The sequence below is a fragment of the Rutilus rutilus genome, assembly GCF_951802725.1.
Source record: "Rutilus rutilus genome assembly, chromosome: 25".
NCBI classification, from domain to species: domain Eukaryota; kingdom Metazoa; phylum Chordata; class Actinopteri; order Cypriniformes; family Leuciscidae; genus Rutilus; species Rutilus rutilus.
In genome coordinates, this window is record NC_140229.1 from 10,143,231 (window position 1) to 10,166,751 (window position 23,521).

Here is a 23,521-nt window from a genome sequence, read left to right on the forward strand (position 1 = left end):
GTATATAAATTGTATTGTACTGTTGCATGCAGTCCTGTCAGACAAGCTGCTCGACTTCGCCATTTTCTTCTGATATTTCCTAATATTTCCTAATTTGATCATATTATTTGTGAAAATAGTAACATTTTTACAATATTTGAGATGCAAAAGATACGGTATAATTTGCCATATACAGTGCGCGAAATTGCTTATGGAAACGTCTCAAGAGCAGATTTTTTTGCGATACAACAGAACTTAGCCTATGCAACAATGCATTTTTTAGGGATGACGTCATTACGCACACCATTTTATTAGTGAGCAAACAGGCTGTACTTTTTTTCACAATCACTTTTACAATTCACAAACAAAACAGCGCAAAATCTGGGAAGAAACTTGGCTTTTGAGAATGATCCACAAGAGATGAAATAAGAGAGTAAAAACAAAGCGTCTCTCAAAATAAGCCACTATAAAAATGGACGGGTCAGGAAATGACCTCACCACAATCCGACAATTACATCCTTTTCTCACAAGATTCTCCACATACTTGTGCTAAATTACACATTAGCAGAATAGAAACCACTCACAGTCTGCAGAAATCTCCCTTTCTGCACATAACCCTTACATACGGCGCCTTCCATCCATGTGTAGATAAAGTCTAACAGTTCACACACTTACTGGTTGTTCTCATCACTTCGTCATGCAGAGAAAACATGTGTCCCTCAGATCTGAGCACCCTTTTCCTCCAAGGTCTCTAAAAGTCCAAAATCTGGTTCAGTCAGCATACGTTCCAGTTATTTCTCAGCTGCCTCAGATAGCAGCTTGCTGAACTTTTTCACTCGCTTTTGAACATCCTCCCTCTGGTTGATGTGCTCAATCTCTCAGGAACCACTCTGAATACTCAGCACCCAGAACACATTAGCAATCATATAGCAACAAACTGGCAACCACTCACAACATTCTAGCATAATGGGGGCAATGAGCATGAGACTTCTATGAAATATTTTCAGTGGTCAATAAAGGGCTCTGGAAAGCTATTCATTCTCTCTGTATGTGTTCCTCCATTCATCACAACGTGGAAAAAAAAAAACACAACGCAGCTGAGATGATGAAAGATGTTCTCTGTGTGTGTTAAGTCGAGCCGGCAGATAATGCCAACATTTACTGACAGAAGCTATTCTGCTAATGTCTAATCATCACATAAGATTTAGTCAAAGAGAACAAAAACTAGCCACAAAATCTGTTTTGAAGCATGTGGATGTGTCACCAATTACATTTGTACAAAAACAATATGCTGACACATAAATCCCTGTCTGACGTTTTTTATTCTGTATGTTTCCAATCTGACATTGTCATTGTTCCTGGCAGCAGGACAGGAATTCCTCACACTTGGGTCTACAGCACAATCCCCAGTGGTTAGCTCTCTCCTGAGGGGTATGAATTACTGATATACAATAATACCACTGACAAACACAAGTCCAAGTCTGAGAGACAAACTCTAGCAGTGTGTCATAAATGCCATTTCCTCTGCTCCTCTAAAGGATGCAGTAAAAGGACACATTATGGAATGTGTTTTTGAACAGATGATACTATGGAGATTTATGCTAACAATCACAACACAGAGCTCATTCTTGAAACTGCTCATTCAGAAATCGTTATAGTTATGACTAGGGTTGCCAACTTTCTGAAATGGAAATAAGGAACGGGGAGTGGGGAGCGGGGAGGGGGATGTGACATGCCCCCACGGAAGAAAATTTTGAAAAATAACCCCTGAAATGATGACTTCTGGTGAACATTGTGGAAACTAATTGATATATTTAGATAAATATATTTCATATATTATAGCATATTATAATACAACTTATTAGGCCTATATTTATAGAATAGCAAAGTAGGCCTAATCAATATACAAGACTGAACCACACAGATGTGAAATATAAAGGCTATCATGATCATTTTGCCAACAATGAACCATGGATTTGTTTAGTTTATAATACGTTTTATTTTTAACTTAAACAAATACAACATATAACATTCAAAACTCATCGGCTTAGACTGCATTTGAAGAAAAATAAACACAACAGTTTTCTGTAGCCTTATGTGCAAACTTATTCAATAGAATTAGACTTCTAGAATGTTCTTTCCAGTGCAGCATTTTTTTTTATTTTTATTTTAATAGACAACATTTTAAGGACGTGTAGTGCAAATATCTTTATATAATTATTCCATTATAGTTAACTTTCTTTCCAGTGCAAAACAATAATACATAAAAAAACAGCTAATAAAGAAAATATAAAATATTGCTCTCAAATACTGCATTCAAGCAATTCAAGTCATTTCCCGCTGTTGTCACTTGTCGTCATCGTTGCTACGATACGTGACTCACAATGACTGAAACGACCAATTAAAAGGCCATTCTCTGATGATGTTCCAAGATGTTAAAAACGCTACGCTGATCAGACAAATAGGGGAAAAATTAGTATCTACCGCACCGTCGGGTTTTTTTTCTTATCATAGCCTACAAATGTCTTCGTTCATAGTCTGACATATATTAGAAGCTATGTGTCTGTCATGGATTTGCACTAATTCTCAAAAAAACGGAACAAAGTGCGTTCCGTATCAGTTCAATACGGAACAAGACTTTTATGTGTCAAATACGGGACGATTCCGTATTATACGGAACGGTTGGCAACCCTAGTTATGACATCACAACCTCGAGCACATTAACATGCCCACATAAAGTAACGCATCAACTACTATTCAGCAACTATTTAACAATATATCATAAATATATTTACTATTTAAAGCATCTCTAATGAAACTAATACATACTAATCCCTTGTATATACTGTACATGTTCGTGCAATGCTAGTTCAGCGCTCAGATTCACAATCACACATGGAAGTAATTAGAGAAAGACACGATGGGGCCCTTTTACAGAGTGCAAACATTGGCATCAAGAAACAACGCTCAGCGGGGGGGAGCCAACCATACTGTCATAGGCAGGAAAAGACCCCCGTGTCACCACTGTGGATGTTTGTTCCGTTTTAATGGTTTGTTTGTTTGTTCACATCGACAGAGTTAAAAAAAGCTTTGGGATTTTAAATCACACAAGGAGTTGATTATCAACAGACAGGTCCATGCAAGTGGAGGAATTTAAAGTGTGTAATTATGGACATTAGCGTGCATTAAACATGATATTATATGAGTTTTTATGGTCGTTTGTGATGGTCTTAAACATCTACTGAAGTGTGGTGAAAAATCGTGAATCAAGAGGATGTCATATTACTGTTGAATGTGCATTATCAAGTCAACATGAAGTCATAATTTACCTGATTTCATTTCTTAAGCATGTCCCTGGTATATGTTTAGAAAATTAAACAATAAACAAATGGATTTTTTTTAATCAAAATGTAACATTTCCATCTCCAAAAATACTTTTCTTTTCAGCTGACATCTGCAATCCTTCATATTTTTCAACCCCTCCCCTCCAACTGCATGATAATGCCCACTTTTCCACAATTACATAATTCCTAATGGATTAATCAACACTCATCCAAAATTTTGTCTTGCTAAAAAACCTGTTTTGCATGGAAATACAATACCGTTTAAGCATTTGGGGTTAGTTAAAGCTAGTTTTTCAAAATAAATTAATATTTTTATTAGCAAGGACACATTACATTGATCAAAAGTGACAGTAAAGACTTTTACATTGTTTTAAAATTCAATACAAATAAATGTTATGCTGAACTTTATATTCATAAAATAATTTGAAAAAAAATGTATCATGGTTTCCACAAATTACACAGCACAACTGTTTTCAACATTGATAATAATGATAAGATAAGAAATATTTCTTGAGCACCAAATGAGCATATTACATTGATTTCTGAAGGATCATGTGACACTGGAGACTGGAGTAATGATGCTGAAAATTCAGCTTTGCCATAAGAGGAATCATTTACATTTCTAACATACAGTATTTAAAGTTATTTTAAATTGTAATAATTTTTCACAATATTACCATTTCACTATATATTTAATCAAATAAATGCAGCATTGTTGAGCATAAGAGACATCTTTTAAAAAGTTTTTTTTTTTTTAAGTGTTTGTCCAATTATAGAAGTAAAATGAGTTGCAAACCATTTTATGTTGATTTTAAACATTACATGAAATACATAAAAAGTAGGGGTGTAACAATACACTCGTGTCATGATTCGATACAATTCACGATACTGAACTTACTATACGATACCATTGCAATACTTTAAGCCAAAACAAAGAGTTTGCTTGCACTCTGTCACTGACTACATATATTTAAAATAATGTATGCCTTTTTTACTGGTAAAATCAGACATTTGCCATTTTCAGGACCAACAAATATTTCCCCATTGCATTATTATACATTATATTCAATACATTATATTACTCAGTAAACTTTCATCTTTTCTCACACAGTACCTTCGCGCTTTCAATGCAGGTATTCATTGGATCTCTTACAAACACAAGCTGCACGCATAGACTCTTGTGGTGCTCACTATGTCCTGTCTCTCCCTCTATTAATGCACTTACATAAGAGAAGAAACCATCTAAAACACTTTGAATCAACATAATACTTAAACTAAACATGCGACATGGCGATTCAAATGAGGGGTGTGTTGTCACTTTGAGTGGAATGGGAGAGAGATTTTAGGGGATTTCAAAAATCCAGAAATCTCTCAGGTTTTAGAAAAAATATATTAATTTATGTTTGGAAGATGAACATAAATCTAATTTGAAACAACATGAGGCAGAATTGTCATATTTGGGTGAACTATACCTTATCTGGGTCTTGGATAAAACTACCTCTATACTGTGGTACATGTTGTTCACATCACTGATACACATCATTGCATTTTAATATTGCAATATATCGATATAATGTTACACCCCTAATAAAAAGTGCTCTTTTATAATAATAATTTACAATTAGTTAACCTCAACTTCCTGCTTGCCTTCAATATTACAAAAAAAAAAAACTGCACTGTTCCCAGATCAGTAGTAACACCAACTTCTAATGAAGCCCTCAAACGGAGCCCAACCACTGGGCTTGTTTTGCGGAACTTTAAAGAGACTCTCAGAGGGGAATTTGGGTAGGTCTGAGTCCACGGCGTGGGAATAAAGAACTGCTGTGAAGTCAAGAGTTTAATTAACACATACCATTAATATCTAATATCCCCCGCCATGAACCAAAGGACCGAACCAACACAAAAGGTGCCCAAAACAATAAATCTAAAGCAAAGCAGCATACAGAACATGAGTCAGCCAAAGTCACACAACTCAACACAATAAACCACAGAGAGGTGCTGATAAAAAAATGTCACAGAAACAAACACACAGCGATCACCTCTGCATGTTACGCTGCTATGGCATCTAATCCCAGCAGCCAGGACACGCAGCCCCTCGTGACCCAGGCATTCCTGATCACCTCGACGTGACAACAGGCAGCGCGCCATGAGAGAGAGCAGCAGGCACGGATGCCACGCAGAGCCTGGATGCCACAGGGCGCAGGGCACAATCAAAGGCATTCTTGTTTTGATTGAGCAGGCAAGATCTCTGATTATATAAGAACACAGGTCCTGTGTCCTTAAAAGTCACCTCGGCCCACAAATGACTCTCTCAGCTCTTTGCATTCTTTGTTGTTGTTTTTTTTCTTCCCCCACTTACTCCTTTAGTTATGGTTTTATTCCGGCTTTCCCAGGTAACAGGGAACTTTGGCTAACATTCTGGCAAGGTTCTCTCAAAGTTAAGAACCAAGTTAAGAATTTGTTCAAAGGTTATCTGGTCTTTAATAATGTTCTCAAAACGTTAGCACAAATATCATTTGACATTTTTCAACTGATGAACAATAAAAAATATTGACCGAACCACAGCCAATCAGAATCCACTCAACTTGAAATAGCTTAAAGGGATAGTTCACTTCAAAATGAAAATGCTGTCATCATTTACTCACCCTCAAGTTGTTTCAACCCTGTATAAATGTTTCTTTCTTCTGCTGAACACAAAGGAAGATATTTTGAAGAATGTCGGCAACCAGACTGTTGATGTAAGCCCATTGACTTCCATAGTAGGAAAAAAAAGACTATGGAAGTCAATGGGGTCCATCAACTTACCGACATTATTGAAAATATCTTCCTTTGTGTTCAGCAGAAGAAAGAAATTCATACAGGTTTGAAACAACTTGAGGGTGAGTAAATGATGACAGAATTTTCATTTTGAAGTGAACTATTCCTTTAAGCTTTTAAAGAGCCACAAGATATAATAAACATAATGTTACTGTGTGTTAATGTGGACGCTAAATTAGTTATTGTTATACTTTTTGTAAATGTGCTTTTTCAAATAGTAAAAAGGAAGCAATTGTGATTTAAGAAAACATTAGATACTTTTTCCAAGTAATGAATGATTTAAGTGAACAAATAAATAAAAGAAATAATATGATGGTGAAATATTGCAAGCAGTATTCAAACCCATTGCTCCAACCAATGAAATCTATTGTAACATATACATTCTCAACACACACATATTAAGACCATGCCGAGTATGTGTGTGTGTGTGTGTGTGTGTGTGTGTGTAATCTCAATCTTTGTGATACTGTTCAGCTGTTATGCTATCATGAATGCGAGTGCTACAGCACATTCAAAGCTGTATCTGAATCATAAATGTTTGACAGTATTCCCATTAGGCTATGAGATCTGAGACGCCCATACAATACCTCTACAGCACAGACATCAGTCAATGCTGCCTATGGAAAAACACTTTCAAGACTAACAAAAACTTAATGGATTCACAGTACAAATGTTCGATCATAATCCACACACTTAACAAACACAGATAAAAAAAAAATGTACCTGGTGAATAGACAGAGGTAAAAAAGAAAAAGAAGCTCTAATCCTATTTAATTTACAGTCAACATGAATTGCATCAGATTTTACTTCCATGATGTGATGTATTCCTGAATTAAACATTCAGGATAATGAGAATGCAAAAGTTACACTGAATCTAAACCTCTGTTCGGAAACTATCAATGTGTCAATGGGCAGCTAGATGTGTTTCAAATCTGCTTTGGTGTCTATGAGTGTGTGTTAAACTGTGTGAACTTGACTCTCAGACCACCAAGGAAGTAAAACTATGATCCTTTCTGAGCTTTGTAATGCAAACTCTCCCACAAACATGCAGTCTCTTTTTACTCTTCATCTCAACTATTTCTAACACACACACAAACACACACATACACCTCTCCCATGGGGTTTCTCCAGACAGTTCCTGTGTTGCTCATCAGAGCATTCAGTTAACACGCACACACACACACACACACACACACACACACACACACACACACACACACACACACACACACACACAAATACTTATGGACCAATGCCATTTTCCCACACATGCTAAAGTGATTTGACATCCATCCACTGGGATCATAAGGATGTTTCTTGTTTAACTAAACATGACTCCGAAATTCCATTAGTATGTACCATGTCCTCCATATTCAAACTCAGTCATAAGACAGAAAAATCACAAAGAAAATCCTTAAATATCTCAGTAATTTCTTCTAGGCAGCCATAACGGTGAGCAAATGGATACTTTTGTTTAAGTATCAGATTTTGCACCTGGGAAAATAACCCAAGTGATTTTAGAATAAGCAGCATCAGAGAAAAAAGTCGATGCTTAAATAAAACATAACTGACATAAAAGAGCATGATTTGAGCATTAACATTTCCTCTGTGTACTTGCAAAAAGAAAAAATAATCTTTTTTTTTTTTAAATGACAGAATAGTAAAAACTTGATGCATATCATAAAGTTAAAAAAAGAGCCATTTGGGCTTCAGAGTAAATTGAAGATGCAGTTGGTTTCTGGTACCTCTAGGCATCGGCATGCAGCTGTGGTCATGGGTAAGATCCAAAAACCATATCGGAGTTTCCCGTTGAACATTCAGCGTGATTTATTCTATCAGTCTTCTAGAAGAGCCCGTTCCAGAGCAGCTCCTCTCCACCGCAGACCTCAGCTCTATGTTTCTCTTTCTCTACACTTCACCTCCCGACTGTAACGCTTATGTGCCAATCTTTCTTCCGCCCTCCCCTCCACTCCTCCAAACAGCTGGAGTATGTACAGTCTTCAGACCCCCGCCCCCCTCCTCAACCATGAACATGTGAGAAAATGACCATGTGCGTTTATCTTCAGTGCGCCATAGATCATACACACACACACACACACACCCGCAGCTGTAGAAGCAACCCGTCCAGCTGCCTGTTCCCAGACAATGATACAATCCGTTCAAGTGCTGGGAGAAATTCCCACCAATATTTACTTTTACTTATTTTTACCTGAAAAGCACTTTGTTAAATTTCTGTTGTTTTTACATGTTCTATAGAAATACTGTAGAAATATCTATATTATTATAGTAATACCAAAAAATCCAAATGTAATAACTTTCTGATTCTATCACAGCATAACATGTTTCGATCCAATCAAATTTAGACAGATAAAATCAAGTCCCATCTTACATATGTCACATTTCAGAAGTTAAATGCATTGTAAGCATTATTTATATTGCCTTTAAAGTAGAGGTTTTCAATTTATTTGGAGCAATATTTAAAAAAATGCTATGCAACTAAATTTGAGTTGATAATATTTTATTTTATTTATTTATTTTGACTACTGTCCAAATGGCAATTGTTTAAAGTCAGCATTAAATGAAAATTCCCATCTATTTTCTATATTATAGATCTTATTGTAAACCAGTAATCCATAGTTCCATATTTTTTATTTGTAAAAAATGTTGTTTGTTTGACATAATCGTCATGTTTATGTAATCAAAATGTCATAACTAGACCTTGCGGTGAAAACGACAAACATTTCACTGGTATTTTCTTTTTCGATAACCCATGTGTCACAATAAGAAAGAAAGGTTACCTCAGTTTCAGCATGACTTTCATTTAAAAATATGCTTATCTTTACAATACTACACTTACTATGGGCCTGTTTACACCAAGGGCCTCATGTATAAAACTGTCCGTAGATTTCATCCTAAAGTGTTTGTATGCACGAAAGCCAGATTTTGCGTAGGCACAAAAGTTTTCAGATGTATAAAACCATGAGTACGCCAGAACCTGTGCAAATTTTCCTTTATAAAACCCAGTCAGAACATCTGCTATTTAGAACACAAATTAAAACAGAATTATCATGCGCCTGTTACGATGAGGCAAGGACGAAGCAGAGAGAGAATCCATACGCAAGCACTAATTTAATGAAACAAACAGGAAATTCAGGGCAAACAATGGAACACAGAACTCAGGACAGAAACATGGAAACAGCTACAACGACCGACCAACAACAACTGAAGCACAGAGGTATATATACACAGGCGAACAAGCTAAACAAGATAACAAGGGGTGTGGTTAATCAGAAACACCTGGGGAGACTAATAAACAAGAAAAACTACAAAGGACTACAAAACATGGCACAGGACAGGAAATAACAGAAGTCCACACAAGACAAGGGAAACACAGGACAGGAATCATGACAGCGCCAAGCAATCCTCGCTGTAGGTAAAACATTAAAACACAGCTTTCCACTGGAAAAGTGCAGCGCATCCACTACAAACATTTCTATTTAAATTTATATAAAAAATTATGATTTCATGAAATTTCAGTGCTTAACTCCATTAATGAGAGTAGTATATTTAATCTAAATGTGTATATGAAATGTAAAACAGTTTAAATCATTCTGTTTTACTTCATTACTCACTCCAGTAAAAGCACGGTCTAGACTCTAGAGTGTCCGTACGGTGCGCACATATTTAGCCTACGCCTAGTTTATTTTTCATAAATCCCGATATGTGTGTGGAAAATTTGCGTACGCAGCGTTTATACATCAGGCTCCTGGTCACTTTATGCTCAGATTGGATAGATATCTGATCGTGGAAAGATCCGGTGTAAATGCCCTCTGAAATGCTTTCGACACGGATTTAAATCCGATCACTTCAGGAAGTGGTCTGAGACGCATTACAAACGGACCTGGACAAATGTAAATGCATCTGGTTGTTGAAACCGCACATGTAAATTTGACTCCTCCCAAAATGTAAAAAAATAAACGTGTGAGAGTGTGTTCTATATGTGACATGTTATAGCCAGATATGACAGCGACACTGAACACGCATCGCCAAAGATGAGCAGCGGAATATCTCTTCAGCAAGCCAACGCACAAACTACCGCAAATGAAACGGAAAGTAAGTCGCAGACGCTCAACAACACACAATCAATCATCTTTAGTATGTAATGAGACTAAATGATCTTACCAGTGCTGATGCTGCTCTCTCTCCTATGCGGTCTTTGATCTTGAAATTAGCTGATGATAAATAACACGCAGCTCATATCTGTTGCTTTTGTTGATGTGGACTCTGTTAAATTTGCATGTAGCATGGGAATTGAAAATCAGATTTATATTCGTTTTGTGGAGACATTTATGTGGCCAAATGGAACCGTTAACAAATCAGATAGTTATCCTATCAGTAAAAACACATGAAGTGACCAGGTGTAAACTGTCTCACATGGTATAAACGAATATGAAATTATAGGGGATTCTCTTTTCTTTCGTACTATGGAAGCCAACAGGGACCAGAAATGGTTTAGTTATACCCACATTCTTCAAAATATCTTCTTTTGAGTTCAACAAAAGAAAGAAACTCATACAGGTTTCGAACAACTAAAGGGTGAGTAAATGATGACAGAATGTTTATTTTCGGGTGGACTGTCCCTTTAAAGATCAGTTTAATAGTCTGTTATTTACTTTATCTCACTTTCTTGCGCAGTCAAGCAGTGAAACGATAGGAGGAGGAATAACACTGGAGAAGAATGGTTCACAAAAGAATAACAACAGAGGAGAAAGAGAGACTGCTGTATGTGTGTGTGAGAGAGAGATACCAGACGGTCAAGTGTGGGCTAAGTGGCTCTGGGCACACTCCCTAGAGTCCTCACACATTCCCTTCTGGGAACAAGATGAGGCTGCACGTGTGTGTGTGTGAGTGAGTGAGTGAGTGTGTGTAGGTGTGTGTGTGTGTGTGACATGGGAAGACAGACAGCAGTGGCAGACAGGAATGCAGGAATCGTATGGCATGAAGGAAAAAGGGGTCAGAAGTGAAAAAACAACAATCTATTAAACAGTGGGCTATTCTTATTGATTTTTGTTTTGTTTTTTGGAACTATTGTGAGCAATGCAAAACGTGCCACATTGCTATCGATCGCTATTGCTTAAGGTGTTTTTAGCATGTTGTTATGTGGTCGCTTCTGTATGGTTACTAGGCAGTTCTGGGTGTTGCTAACTGACCCAAATCAAAAGTCTTTCAGGTCTGTGATATTCTGCTCTCTAGATTTGGGTTAGGTCCCTCCTTCGATGTAAGACTATGGCCACATTTACACATAGCTGGGTATTTAGAGAAATGAATATTTCTCCCCCTCCGTTTTCAAAAATAACATCGTGCACACAACATCGTTTTCAAAAAAGTTGTCGTTTACATCAACCCGCATAAATACGCCGTCGAGCAACATCATAATTATGCCAAACCTATGGGCGGCAGTGTAGGGAGAAGGATAAAGCCATGCAAGCCAATCAGAATCCTCAAAATCGACAACAACGAATGGCGCGAGATTCGTTTGTGTGGACAGACAGCGAAGCAAATGCAAACAGGCCAAAAACGTTTGCACAAAAGTAAAAATGAGTACCACCTTAACAGCATCCATGATCAAATAGTAGCCAAACAAACTCTAAACATAGGGCGCTCACATGACGTAAGCATTTTCTGGCGCATAATGTGACGTTTGAGAACCTAAAACCCCGTTTCTCCCAGTTGACACGGCAACACATAACCAGCGTTTTCAGAAATCTCCACTTTGGCCGGAGTTTTTAGAAATAATCGTTTTCTTGGATAAAAACGGCGTTTTCGTGTAAATGACAGGCCAAAACGCAGGGAAATATCTGCGTTTTCCCATCGTGTAAACGGGGCCTATGTCATTTTATCATTCACCAGGGAAAAATCATCTTTCTGATCGCAGAAGCTGCATGATTTCAGGTATCAGTCACATCTGCAGCACCAGCGGTAAGGAAAAGTTATGTGCCAAATTATAATACTTAGGGTTACAGGGGCTAGGTCACATAGTTTGAGCAATACTAATACTGATTCTTGCCTTAATAAACACAATTAATAAGTAATATTCTGTGATTGACATAAATTATTATATATATTTTATCCAACAGAGGGCAACCAAGAGCCAGGGAAAAACTGCAAAATGTCAGCCCAGTGAAACTTCATCTCAAACAAAAACAAAACTGAATGGCTTTGCAAGACCTACTATTAATGCAAATACCAATTATGATACACACAAACAGTACACAGAACCGCCACAGTGTGTGATTATGTCTTGGTTTTTAATTATGCTGTTCACACAATTCACTTCCTCAATCTACTCACTGACCCTACAGAAATGTTTTGTCTTAATTTTCCATCTTTAGAGCTTGCACATCATGCAGTGCATCGAAATCCCTCACATACTGCTTTTTAATCTTCTCCTACACACTTTCCTGCTACAAATTCAGGCTCAAACCACTTTGTGACTTGATGTCAATATTGAGTGTGGTTTTATAAATGTTATACATTAAAAATGTATGATACAAGTTTAAAAAAATCTCTTTAGCATTCAAAATCTATTTGCCAGTGATGATGTCATACAGTATGATGATGTCAAAACGGTCTGGGTCCATGTCACCCATTCCTCTGGCTTTCTTCTCCTCTTTTGGATTCGGGACTCTTCGGCACAACAAATGCTGCCTTGCTACTACTGGACAGTATGACCAAAAATCTGTATCACATATATAACCTTTTGGAGCTAAATGAAAACAAATCTGAAGTTATTTTATTCCAAGTCTTTTCTTTCTGCTAGAAATTTTGAACAAATCATGCATTTATTTTATCTAGCCTAGACTATTACAACTCTTAATACTATGGAGTAAGTCAGTCCTCTTTAATGCATCTCCAGATGGTTCAAAATGCTACTGCCAGGTTGCTGACAGACAGACAAAAGATTAATCACTTTATGCCCATTCTGACCTTGCTACACAGGCTATCGATTAAACTTAGAATTGTTTTTAAAATTCTAATATTCGTTTTAAAATCACTACACAATCAATCACCGTCATATCTTTCAGAAGTGATCTCCACCCACAAACCAAACAGGTTCTTGAGATCTAGCAATCTTGGTCTCCTCTCCATTCCCAGAACTAGGTTTCACTGCAGAGGTGATCGAGCTTTCACTGTTGCTGGTCCTAGTCTCTGGAATAACTTACCAATTTCTGTTAGAACGGCTTCCTCTTTACCAAGTTTTAAGTATTATTTTCAATAGCTTTTAACCAGGCATAACTTATCTACTACATTGTTTGTATTGTCTTTCTATTTTGTCTGACTTTAAATGTATTTTACTAGCCTGGTTAAAACCAGACCATTCTCAGTAGTAACTGAGTTATGGTCTGGCAAAGCCTCATTAATAACTCATTTCCAAAGGGGCGTCACCAACGGACGTCGCGGACAGACCGAAAACCAATCAGAGCGATCGTCATCGTGTAAAGCCATATGCTGCGTCCCAATTCGCCTAAGTTACACTACGCCATAAAAGTATGTACTCTTTTTGTGAAGAAAAGGTATTTACTTTTGAATGTGTAGCAAAAAAGTAGGCAAGCTTTGGGACATACTACTTCGTCATCTTTATCGGACGGATCTGTCGCGTGCATCCTGTCACGTAAACTGCCCTGTCAATCATCTTGTCACAATTAAAATTCTCTATTAAATCTAATTTAATTTCCTACCGTTTCGGAGAGAAATGTAGTAGCACGTTCATCTGCCAGTGGGTCTTTCATGGAGACTGTCCTCATGTGTTTGCAATTTGAATATAATAATGCATTTAAAAGTTGGTGTGCTTCACCAACGGACGTCGCTCAAATGCCTCTGGGCGCAATTGGATAGACCTAAAACCAATCAGAGCGATCGTAATTGTGTAAAGGCCGCCTCAACTTTTCTGATTGGTGCCGCGATTTCGACGGATTAGAAATGGGCTTGAATGAGCTCTTTGCCAGACTACTTGCAGAGCAAATCTAAATTTGCCGGAAGTTGTCTGGGTTTTCCCAGGCTAGTATTTTACAGCTTTTTAGGTCAACCATGAGTTGTGTTAAAGGTGCTTTATATGCATATATATATATATATATATATATAAAAAATCTGTATTGCATAAAGAGCTCTATAAATAAGGGTGACTTGACTACCACCCTTTCGACCACTGTATGCTATTTCCGTTCCCGCTTTTAATGAATCATTGATTTGATAAATGCTTATCTGTATGGACAGGAGATGATTGTTGTTGGATTAAGGGGCTGAACTGAATCACTGAAGCCCAGCCCTACCTCTCTGACTGCTGTTGAGCAACCGCACAGTCGCACACATGCCACAGCAGCTCATGGTATTACAAATGTACATATTCACCATCCAGGAATCCACTCAGCATACTGAGACACAAGAGTTAGATAAGGGCACTGATCATGACTCATTTTAAATACCGTTATATTTCATATTGTTATAATTCTAAAAAATAATTTGCAACTGTGTCTAATAAATGAGGCAAAAATGAGGTATAGTAATTAGAGCATTTCATTTTTCATTACGTATTTGGCAGGTTTTCATTTAAAGCCGTGACTTACGTGCAGTCAAGAATCTCTAAGGTATGCTGTGCGTGGGTGAGGACTGCTTTTAGATGAAACATATTTTTCTTTCCAATACAAAAATAATATGAAAGTAGTTGGCAGGCTTGTACATAACTGATGCAGCTGCAAACCATAAATAAAAGTAACAGTTCACTGAAAAATGGCAATTATGTCATCAGTTACTCGCATTGTTTTTCCAAAACCAAAGCAATAAGCCCTGTGAAGCTGTGGTTAACAGCTAAGGGGCGTTTTTTAAAACAGAGTTAAGGGGCACAAGGCGGAGCGGAACCCCCTTAGCTGTTCTAAATTCACTGTAAACCACAGCTTCACGGGGCTTATTGCTTTTATAAAATGGTTAACACACACAATACATAATATATTAAAGGCAAAATATCTGTATTAAAGGAATAGTTCATCCAAAAATTAAAATTCTGTCAATAATTACTCACCATCATGTCGTTCTAGATGTGCAAGACTTTTGTTCATCTTCGGAACACAAAATTTGAGAGCTTTCTGTCCCTCCATTGACAGTTACGCAACTACCACTTTGACGCTTCAAAAAGTTCATAAAGAGAACGTAAAACTAATCCATATGAAATGAGTTGTTTAGTCCAAATTTTCTGAAGAGACATGATCGCTTTATATGATGAACAGATTGAATTTAGGCTTTTATTCACATTTAATATTGATCAGCGAACATAGAAGCTCAACTGAACGTCATTGGTTCTTGTTGAAGCTCACATGTGCTGCGTAATGAATGAACCTCATTGGTTCTCGCACGTCAATCGAACATGCTTGAGCTTCTGTTTATCACAACTGATGTGTGAGTTGATGAAGGTTTATATGTGAATAAAAGCCTAAATCAAATCTGTTCATCATATAGCGATCAAGTCTCTCCAGGAAGTTTTACGATCTCTGAATAAACCTTTTGAAGTATCAAAGTGGTAGTTGCGTAGCTGTCAATGGAGGGACAGAAAGCTCTCAGATTTCATCAAAAAGATCTTCATTTGTGTTCCGAAGATGAACAAAAGTCTTCCGGGTTTGAAACGACATGAGGCAATTTTCATTTTTGGGTGAACTATTCCTTTAATATGTTACTTATTTAAAGTTAAATCATTAAATGCCATCCTTCTTGGGTATAGAACATTCTGTTTCCATTCATTGTCACTGTTAGGGACTGTTTTTCTAGCAGAAGGATGGCATTTAATGATTTAAGTTTGAAGTCAGTCTGTTTGAATCAGTCTGATTCACTGACTTGTATAATTTACAGCATAAGTAAAGAGAGCAAAATTAATTAATTATATTTCTAAATAATATACACCCAAATCAACTAAATTTGAGAGCTTGTGAACCAGATTCAAACTGAATCAAATCAAACTGAGAGCTTGTGAATCAGAATCAAGAGCTTGTGAACTGGAATCAAATTAAATTCGGAGCTTGCAAATCAGATTCAAATCAAATCGAATCGAGAGCTTGTGAACTGGAAATGAATTAAATTGAGAGTTTGTGAATCAGAAACAAAATCAATATATTTTGATGCAAGAAAATGCAAGTGACATTATCAAGCGGACTCAAAAGATGCTCATATTTCTCATCATGGCATTGACTTCAGTCCACATTTAGCTCAAACCATTCGCAGTGGCAGACCCACTTTAACAAATTGCTGCGCATGACAGGCCTCGGGCCCAGTTTTTGATGGAATGGGGTATTCTTGGACCCGACTCACGGAACAGCTGCTAACACTTAGTCTGCAGTCAGGCAAAAGAAGGTCAGGTTAAGATTTGAGACAGAGGCAGTGAGAATCAAACTATCTTAAGTGTGGGATGCAAATAATTTCAAATCAATAGGCCTAATCTTGCTCCGCAGATGGAGGTGAATAAATCATGCAGCATGATATGCATCCACATGCCACAATCATGACTGAACAAGACCGTGATTTCACAAGACCTCTCCAGCCATCCACGAGCCCAATGACAGAATAACCGGTGTGCAGTCCAAACATTCCTGCTGCCATGTGAGAGAGAAAGTGTGTGTGTGTACGTGAGCAGATTACAACCAAAACTAACGCTGCCACACACAGCATTTCTATTGACCTCTAAAGCATTTCACTGTCAAACCAAAGCTAAACATCAGTAGTACTATAAACATATTTAACAAATCATATTTGTACTTCTCAATAATACTTCTTGTTAATGAGCAGACAAACCAAAACAAACTGCCTTGTTAGACCTCCAAGAACGTAATGCAGTGACGTTAACCTTTTGAAAATACCCGTCATGTGTTTTGCTATCATACGCACTAAGTATAAAAGGGTTATTCATTAATAATACTGTGGATTTTTGGATAATACTTTGGAGTTGGACAGACTGTTCTCTAGTGCCAGAAAACACAAGAAAAGTCTTGTAGCCTGTATTGCAATTGAGAAAACAGAAGATCAGCTTAGCACGTCAAAGCTGAATGCAAAGTGCTTCATATTCACGTAAATAAGAACAAAAAAATTAAACATTGAATGAGAACGGGCACATCTTTTGTTAAACTGGATAATGCCAATGGAACATATAAGTTTCACTCACATTTCAAAAACAAGGATATCTTGTAGGAATAAAAAAACAAATTTTAATAGCCTATCTAAATTGTTTTTCTTAGACAGCTACGACAATAAATGGAGAGGAAACTGACACGTTCACTCATAAAGATGTTTATACTAACAAAAAGACCCTAATAATCTCACACGTCAAACCGCAATGTCTCAAACTGTGCTCAGACTTGCTAATATACCAAAGGCTGCAATCAAAAGTCACAGATTTCAATAGGAACTCACATTTGTCTATAGGTTTATATTCTTACTGTAGTCTCATTTAACGTGTCTTTTAATTTGATTTCTCCCAATTAATTTTAGGAGAAACATCTAAGACAAACTTACAATACAAATAATAATCAAAATGCATATAAAGATGAGTACAAACTGGTACTGTACCTAAAACACTTCTCATACCTTGAGATATCTTCTTTAGCAGCTGTTGCCTAGCTATGATCCGGGCCAGGCGTAGTCCAGAACGCCTGCGGTGGCTGTCCAGTCTGAGGTATATATCTTGAGTCTCTGGAGTCATGCTTCCCAAACACTCACTGTCCATGCACTCGTCTAAGAGGTCAGTCAACATTGTGTCCATCTCTCCACTGTCCACAGGTACAGAGTCAGCCAAAACTGCTTCCCTCGAACTTGTCATTTAGTTACTCCTTTAACTTTCACACACAGTCAAATGTACTGCTGAAATACTCCACAAAGTGTGATCCTTTTGTCATATAAACACTGTCAAATATAAAGACTCAAACACACCTAGGCGTGAAGTCAGTTCTGATCTGAGTGCACACTTTCATCTGCACCACCCACTCAATGGTCGTGTGACCGCGAGAAGAGCCAATAGGGTTGAGAGGATAGAAAGTTGTGCAGTGAGTCAACTGAACTTCAGCCAAGAACCTGCTTCAGAGTGATTTTGGAGTGTGTTTCTCAAGTACAGTCTGTGTGTGTGTGTGTGTGTGTGTGTGTGTGTGTGTGTGTGTGTGTGTGTGTGTGTGTGTGTGTGTGTGTGTGTGTGTGTGTGTGTGTGTGTGTGTGTTTCAGCCAAAGAAAAGAGACATGAATGGTGCACCTAGGGAAAAAACACCATCCAACATACCTTCTCTTAGAAAAGAAATCTTAGTAGAAACAGAGTAAAAGTGAGATGCAGTGGGAAGGAAGGAGCTGTCAGAAAGTATTGCAATATCCTCAGAGATCTCAATGCATCTTTACGGAACATCTGACATGCTAAATATTTTAAATCTAAATCGGTAACTACAGAATAATATGAACAGCAAACAGAAAGAAACGCTACAGATTTTGGTACTAACAACTGTGTTTAAAGGTCCTCTGAAATCAAGGCTTTTTTAGCTTTTAGTATGAACATGTTAGTCTTAAAGTTATGAATAAGCTGGTGTGTTCCAAAACAATGACAAAATTCACATTTAGGAGATATAAGCATTCAAAACGTACAGTCTCGCACTTCCGCTTAAATGTATCACAGATTTTTTAGACATCACTGTTGACTTCAGCTTCTCCTCGCATCTTCTGTCCAATCAAATGCTTTCTAGAATTGTCCCGCTCCCTATGCTATAAATACCTCATGGCCAAAGCGACCGTTGACACGTCACGGAGCAATATGGGTTGGAGATGTGTGTTCGGTTGCTCAAACGTTCAAGTTTTCCAACTGTACGTTGGTTAAAGGTTGTATCAGCGATTTCAGGCCCAAACATAAATGATCACATTCATCTAATCTTTCCTAACGATCCGCTAGCTGGCCGCCCCATAAGCATGCCGTCAAAAAATGCGTCTCTGTAGGCAGCCTAGGCTCTGAGATCTGCACACAAAAACAATTGGTTTCACCACCACTCAAAACCAAAATAAATAGTGTTCCAACCAATCACCGACAGGGGGTGGGTGTTGTGAGGTTTTCGCATGCAGCCATCATAGGCAGCCGTGCACCTCACAACACCCACCCCTGTCGGTGATTGGTTGGAACACTATTTATTTTGGTTTTGAATGTGAACATTTATGTTTGGGCCTGAAATCGCTGATACAACCTTTAAGAATAAAATGGCTAGAATTTATTAACACCTCTAAAATTGAGTCCAACGTATCATCATCGCTCTGATTCGCTTCCATGGTGCGGTCAAGTACTACTTGCAATTTGTGAGGCAACCTTAACGCTATTGGCTATTTGAAAAGAGGGAGGAACCATTCAATATATCCCGCCTTAGCTTCCTGTTTCAGTGGAAATGACGTCAATGCATCATACAAAGCTGCGCGTTCCAAGGCACTTCAGTGGGCCTTTAATTGGAAGCTTAGAGTCAAGACACTAAAGATATTTGGCCACCAGGACCACTCACATTTGGTTGATCTTGGGAGATTTGGGTTGTAATCTGCCCTCAAATAGTTTATTTCGAATTTTTTTTGTCATTAAAACAAAAGAAGTTCATCTGTGATTATATTTCAGGAGCAGGGAATAATTTGTTACATTTATATAGCGCTTTTTCTGAGACCTCAAAGCGCTTTACATAGAAGGGGGGGATCTCCTCAACCACCACCAATGCGCAGCATCCACTTGGATGATGCGACAGCAGCCATATTGCGCCAGAACACCCACCACACATCAGCTTACTGGTGGAGAGGAGACGATGAAGCCAATCAGTATATGAGGATGATTAGGAGGCCATGATAGACAGAGGCCAAGGGGCAAATTTGGACAGGATGCCGGGGTTATACCCCTACTCTTTTTCGAAGGACATCCTGGGATTTTTAATGACCACAGAGAGTCAGGACCTCGGTTTAACGTCTCATCCGAAGGACGGGAAGTAAGGGAAGTATCAATTAGTAGAGGTCTAAAAATTTGTTTAAGAAGTACCTATATTGCCTTGATCATGCTTGATATTGGATCAAAAAGAAAATCAGTGGTATAGCCCATCTCTAGAGACTGCTATACATTTCTGTGGGCTCAGAAAATACCTTGTTCTTCTCATTAAACTCCACACTGAGAAGATGTGGAGCTTGGAGAAAAATCAACATTTACAGACTGGGCCAAACATTTGGCAAAGCACTTCAGGTGCACTTCAGGTCAATGATTCAGACACACCACTGGAGACAGCTACACATTTCTACACATTGTCGCATTTGGTGCAATATAGATGGACACGCGAGACGCAACGCGTTCAGAATTAATAAACGTTTAATAAACTACAGAACAACGCGAGCGGGAAGCGGCGCACCTCACACGGGCAGGGCTTACTGTATATGCTCTGAGAACGGACACTGCACTAGTGATATTAAACATCTTCCCCATGAACAACACAAATGCCTCGTTTCCACTGAGCGGAGCGGTACGGTACGGTACGGGACAGTGCAGTACGGTTCGGGTTTGTTAACCATGATCTGGCTAGCGTTTCCACTGCCAACAGTACCTTTACTTGATAGGCGTGGTGTTTCGATCAACGTCATTTTCGCGCGAAGAAGAACATAGTAAACTACAATGGATGACATGCAGCAGATCTCGACATGTTTGTCACAAGAAGACAAGCGCCGACATTAGGCTTTTCTCAATATCAAGTACGCAAAGTTTGTACTTGCCATGTGCGACTCCTACATGCAAATGGTAGGCTACAGCGCGTTCTTAAAAGCGTCACTCAGCTCGCTCTGCTACTCTGGTTATCTCTGTTAACTTACTCTGTATATACATTTTAAGCAACAATAAAACGAAATATGTTATAAAACACCACTCTGCCTCTTTTCGTTTTTATTTAAATAAATTAAACATATAGGGACACAAATGTGGTTCATGCGCACCGCATTTTGATTATTCACTGCACGTTATACGTTATTCTATTTATAACAAAACGAAATATAAAACACAACCCTAACAGGCAATATATGCGTTTGTACAAATGTTGCAATAAACATCAGTGATAATCTTGTAATAAAAAAATGACAAGAAACCATATTTCTTTTTGTAAAATTTCAGTTTTATCAATAATAGCCTATATAAAAGTTTAAGTAAAAGGTACAAGAAGCTATACAATAAGAAATAAAGCAAACAATTCAGTCAAATATCCAAATGCAGCGCTCTAGTCTAACATTACAAGTAAAGTTAAATACAAATAGCCTATAACGTTAATATGAAACTAAACTTAGCCCTCAGCCAAAACGATTGACAGGGAACTCATTATATATTCACGAGACCAAAGATCGCCCGTTAGGTCTACACAAGACGAATTATATCTCATGTTTAACCACTACCGTCGGAGTCGGTGATGAACGTCAGAAGACTAGCCGAGGAAAGGCTCATCCAGCCAGGAAACATGAGCGCCGAGCCCCGCTGAACGCATGGATCTCACAACCGGGGAAAAAAAATCATCTTTATAAATAAACCACAGATTTGAGCTTTAAACAACTACATTCTCGCCTGAAAAACTCTTAAAATTACATTTCGTGATACAGTAACAGTAGTATTATATTAAACTGTATATTAAAAATGGCGCTTCTTACGTTGTCATTCCCCTTGTAGCACGCGCAAGTGACGATTCTCTGTCAACCAATCAACGTCCTGCAGTGAGTCTAGCTCCACCTTTTAGTACCGTTCCACTGTGCTAGGTACCCCAATGGAAGGGTACCTAAAAAGTGGTACGGTACGGTTCGGCATTTTGGTACCATTCACAACTTTTGATAGTGGAAACGCAAATAAATGCGTACCGTTCCGTACTGTACCGTACTGCTCAGTGGAAACGAGGCAAAAAGTAAATACACTCGCACGTAACACACACACAGGTCTGTTAACTTAAGCAATATTTTTAATAAGGTAGTCTAATATTTTTCTGACTAACAAATTACTGACACAGTAATGGGTAGATTTAAATAAAGAAACTAAATTTAAATAAAGAAAAACGAAATTAATTTAGATTGATAATAACGGGTAAAAAGGCTAATACATTTTGTTTCTTTTATTTTCTATTTTCCACAATGTCAAAGCAACGCAGCTTAACCCAAAATACAAGCTCAGGCATGCACTTCTGTCCACACACACTCTGCTGTTCTGCGCTCTAGCCAGAGAACACTCCCGTTGCAGGAACACTTTAGTAGGCCAAGAAGAAGCAAATATATTTATTAAGTATAACGAGGTTGGGTTCCTTCAACTGTCCATCCTATTAAAAATGGCTAGGCTATAAGATAATTGTAAAAAAGAGTATTGTACTTATTCAGATTTTATAGTGTTGAACATATTCAAGCACGAATGAGAACCGTTTCGAGGGGGATGCCAGGTGTGCAAAAACAAAAAATTGAATATTCGAATGTCAAATTTTCAAATCGAATACCACCCCACCGAACGAATATTCGAATATTCGGGTCCAGCCCTATATGGAAGAAGAACACCATCGTGTTTACAACAGTGACAGTGATCCTTATCAGGATCGACTAAACGCTACATTTTCAAAAGTATGAAGTTTACAGCACCACTGTTGCAATAAATGTGCATGGCGTGCTTGAAGGAGCTGCACGCCAGTCTGTTATTGTGGGGAAATCGACTTTATATTTTCACGCCCCTAAACATGACGCTGATCAAAACAAACTGTGATTGTTTGCTTTACATGTCGGTCAGACATCCTCTTGGGCTGCCCTTGGCCAATAGAAAGATGCGATGGAGTCCAGACCTTCTCCCGTCAGTCAGAAGATCTGGCCATACGTGAGACTAGGAAAGATGCTGTTGAAGCATACTGGCATCTGAGGGAGAAACTGACTGCACTCTCAGAAAAAAAGGTACAAACGCTGTCACTGGGACAGTACCCTTCAAAAGGTTCTAATATGTACCGTTTAGGTACTAATATGCACACTTTTGGTACCAATATGTACCTTTGAGGGACTAATATGCACTCTTTAGGTACAAAGGTGTACCTTTTGAAAAGGTACCACCACAATGACAGCTTTTGTACCTTTTTTGAGAGTGTATGACTGCCATCTGGTGGTCATGAAATGCAATTCGTTTTGAAAACCATTCATAATTGATTCAGTTCAGCTGAGGACTTGCTTCAGGCTGCATAACCTCCACAGAATTCAGTCCAGCCAACACACCCACATAAGGGCTGTGCCAAAATTACCTAAACATGAACTTGATCCATTAAAATAAACCCGTGTCATTACGGGTATTCACTTATGAGCTAAATTCAGTAGGGGTC

The 23,521-nt window shown here is 38.1% G+C and overlaps 1 protein-coding gene across 3 annotated transcripts in view; it reads right to left on the minus strand.

Annotated features, from left to right (window-relative positions):
* stard13a (StAR related lipid transfer domain containing 13a) overlaps positions 1-23,521 on the minus strand; it is a 73,689-nt gene that overhangs the window by 18,820 nt on the left and 31,348 nt on the right. The window contains exon 1 of one of the 3 annotated variants that reach the window (XM_084400608.1): positions 7,886-8,050. The exons of the other annotated variants lie outside the window; for them this stretch is intronic. Within the exon in view, the coding sequence (XP_084256734.1) occupies positions 7,886-7,901 (16 nt within the window). The 5' untranslated portion in view covers positions 7,902-8,050. Of the gene's footprint in view, positions 1-7,885; positions 8,051-23,521 lie in introns of those variants that run through there. 3 annotated transcript variants of the gene reach the window in all.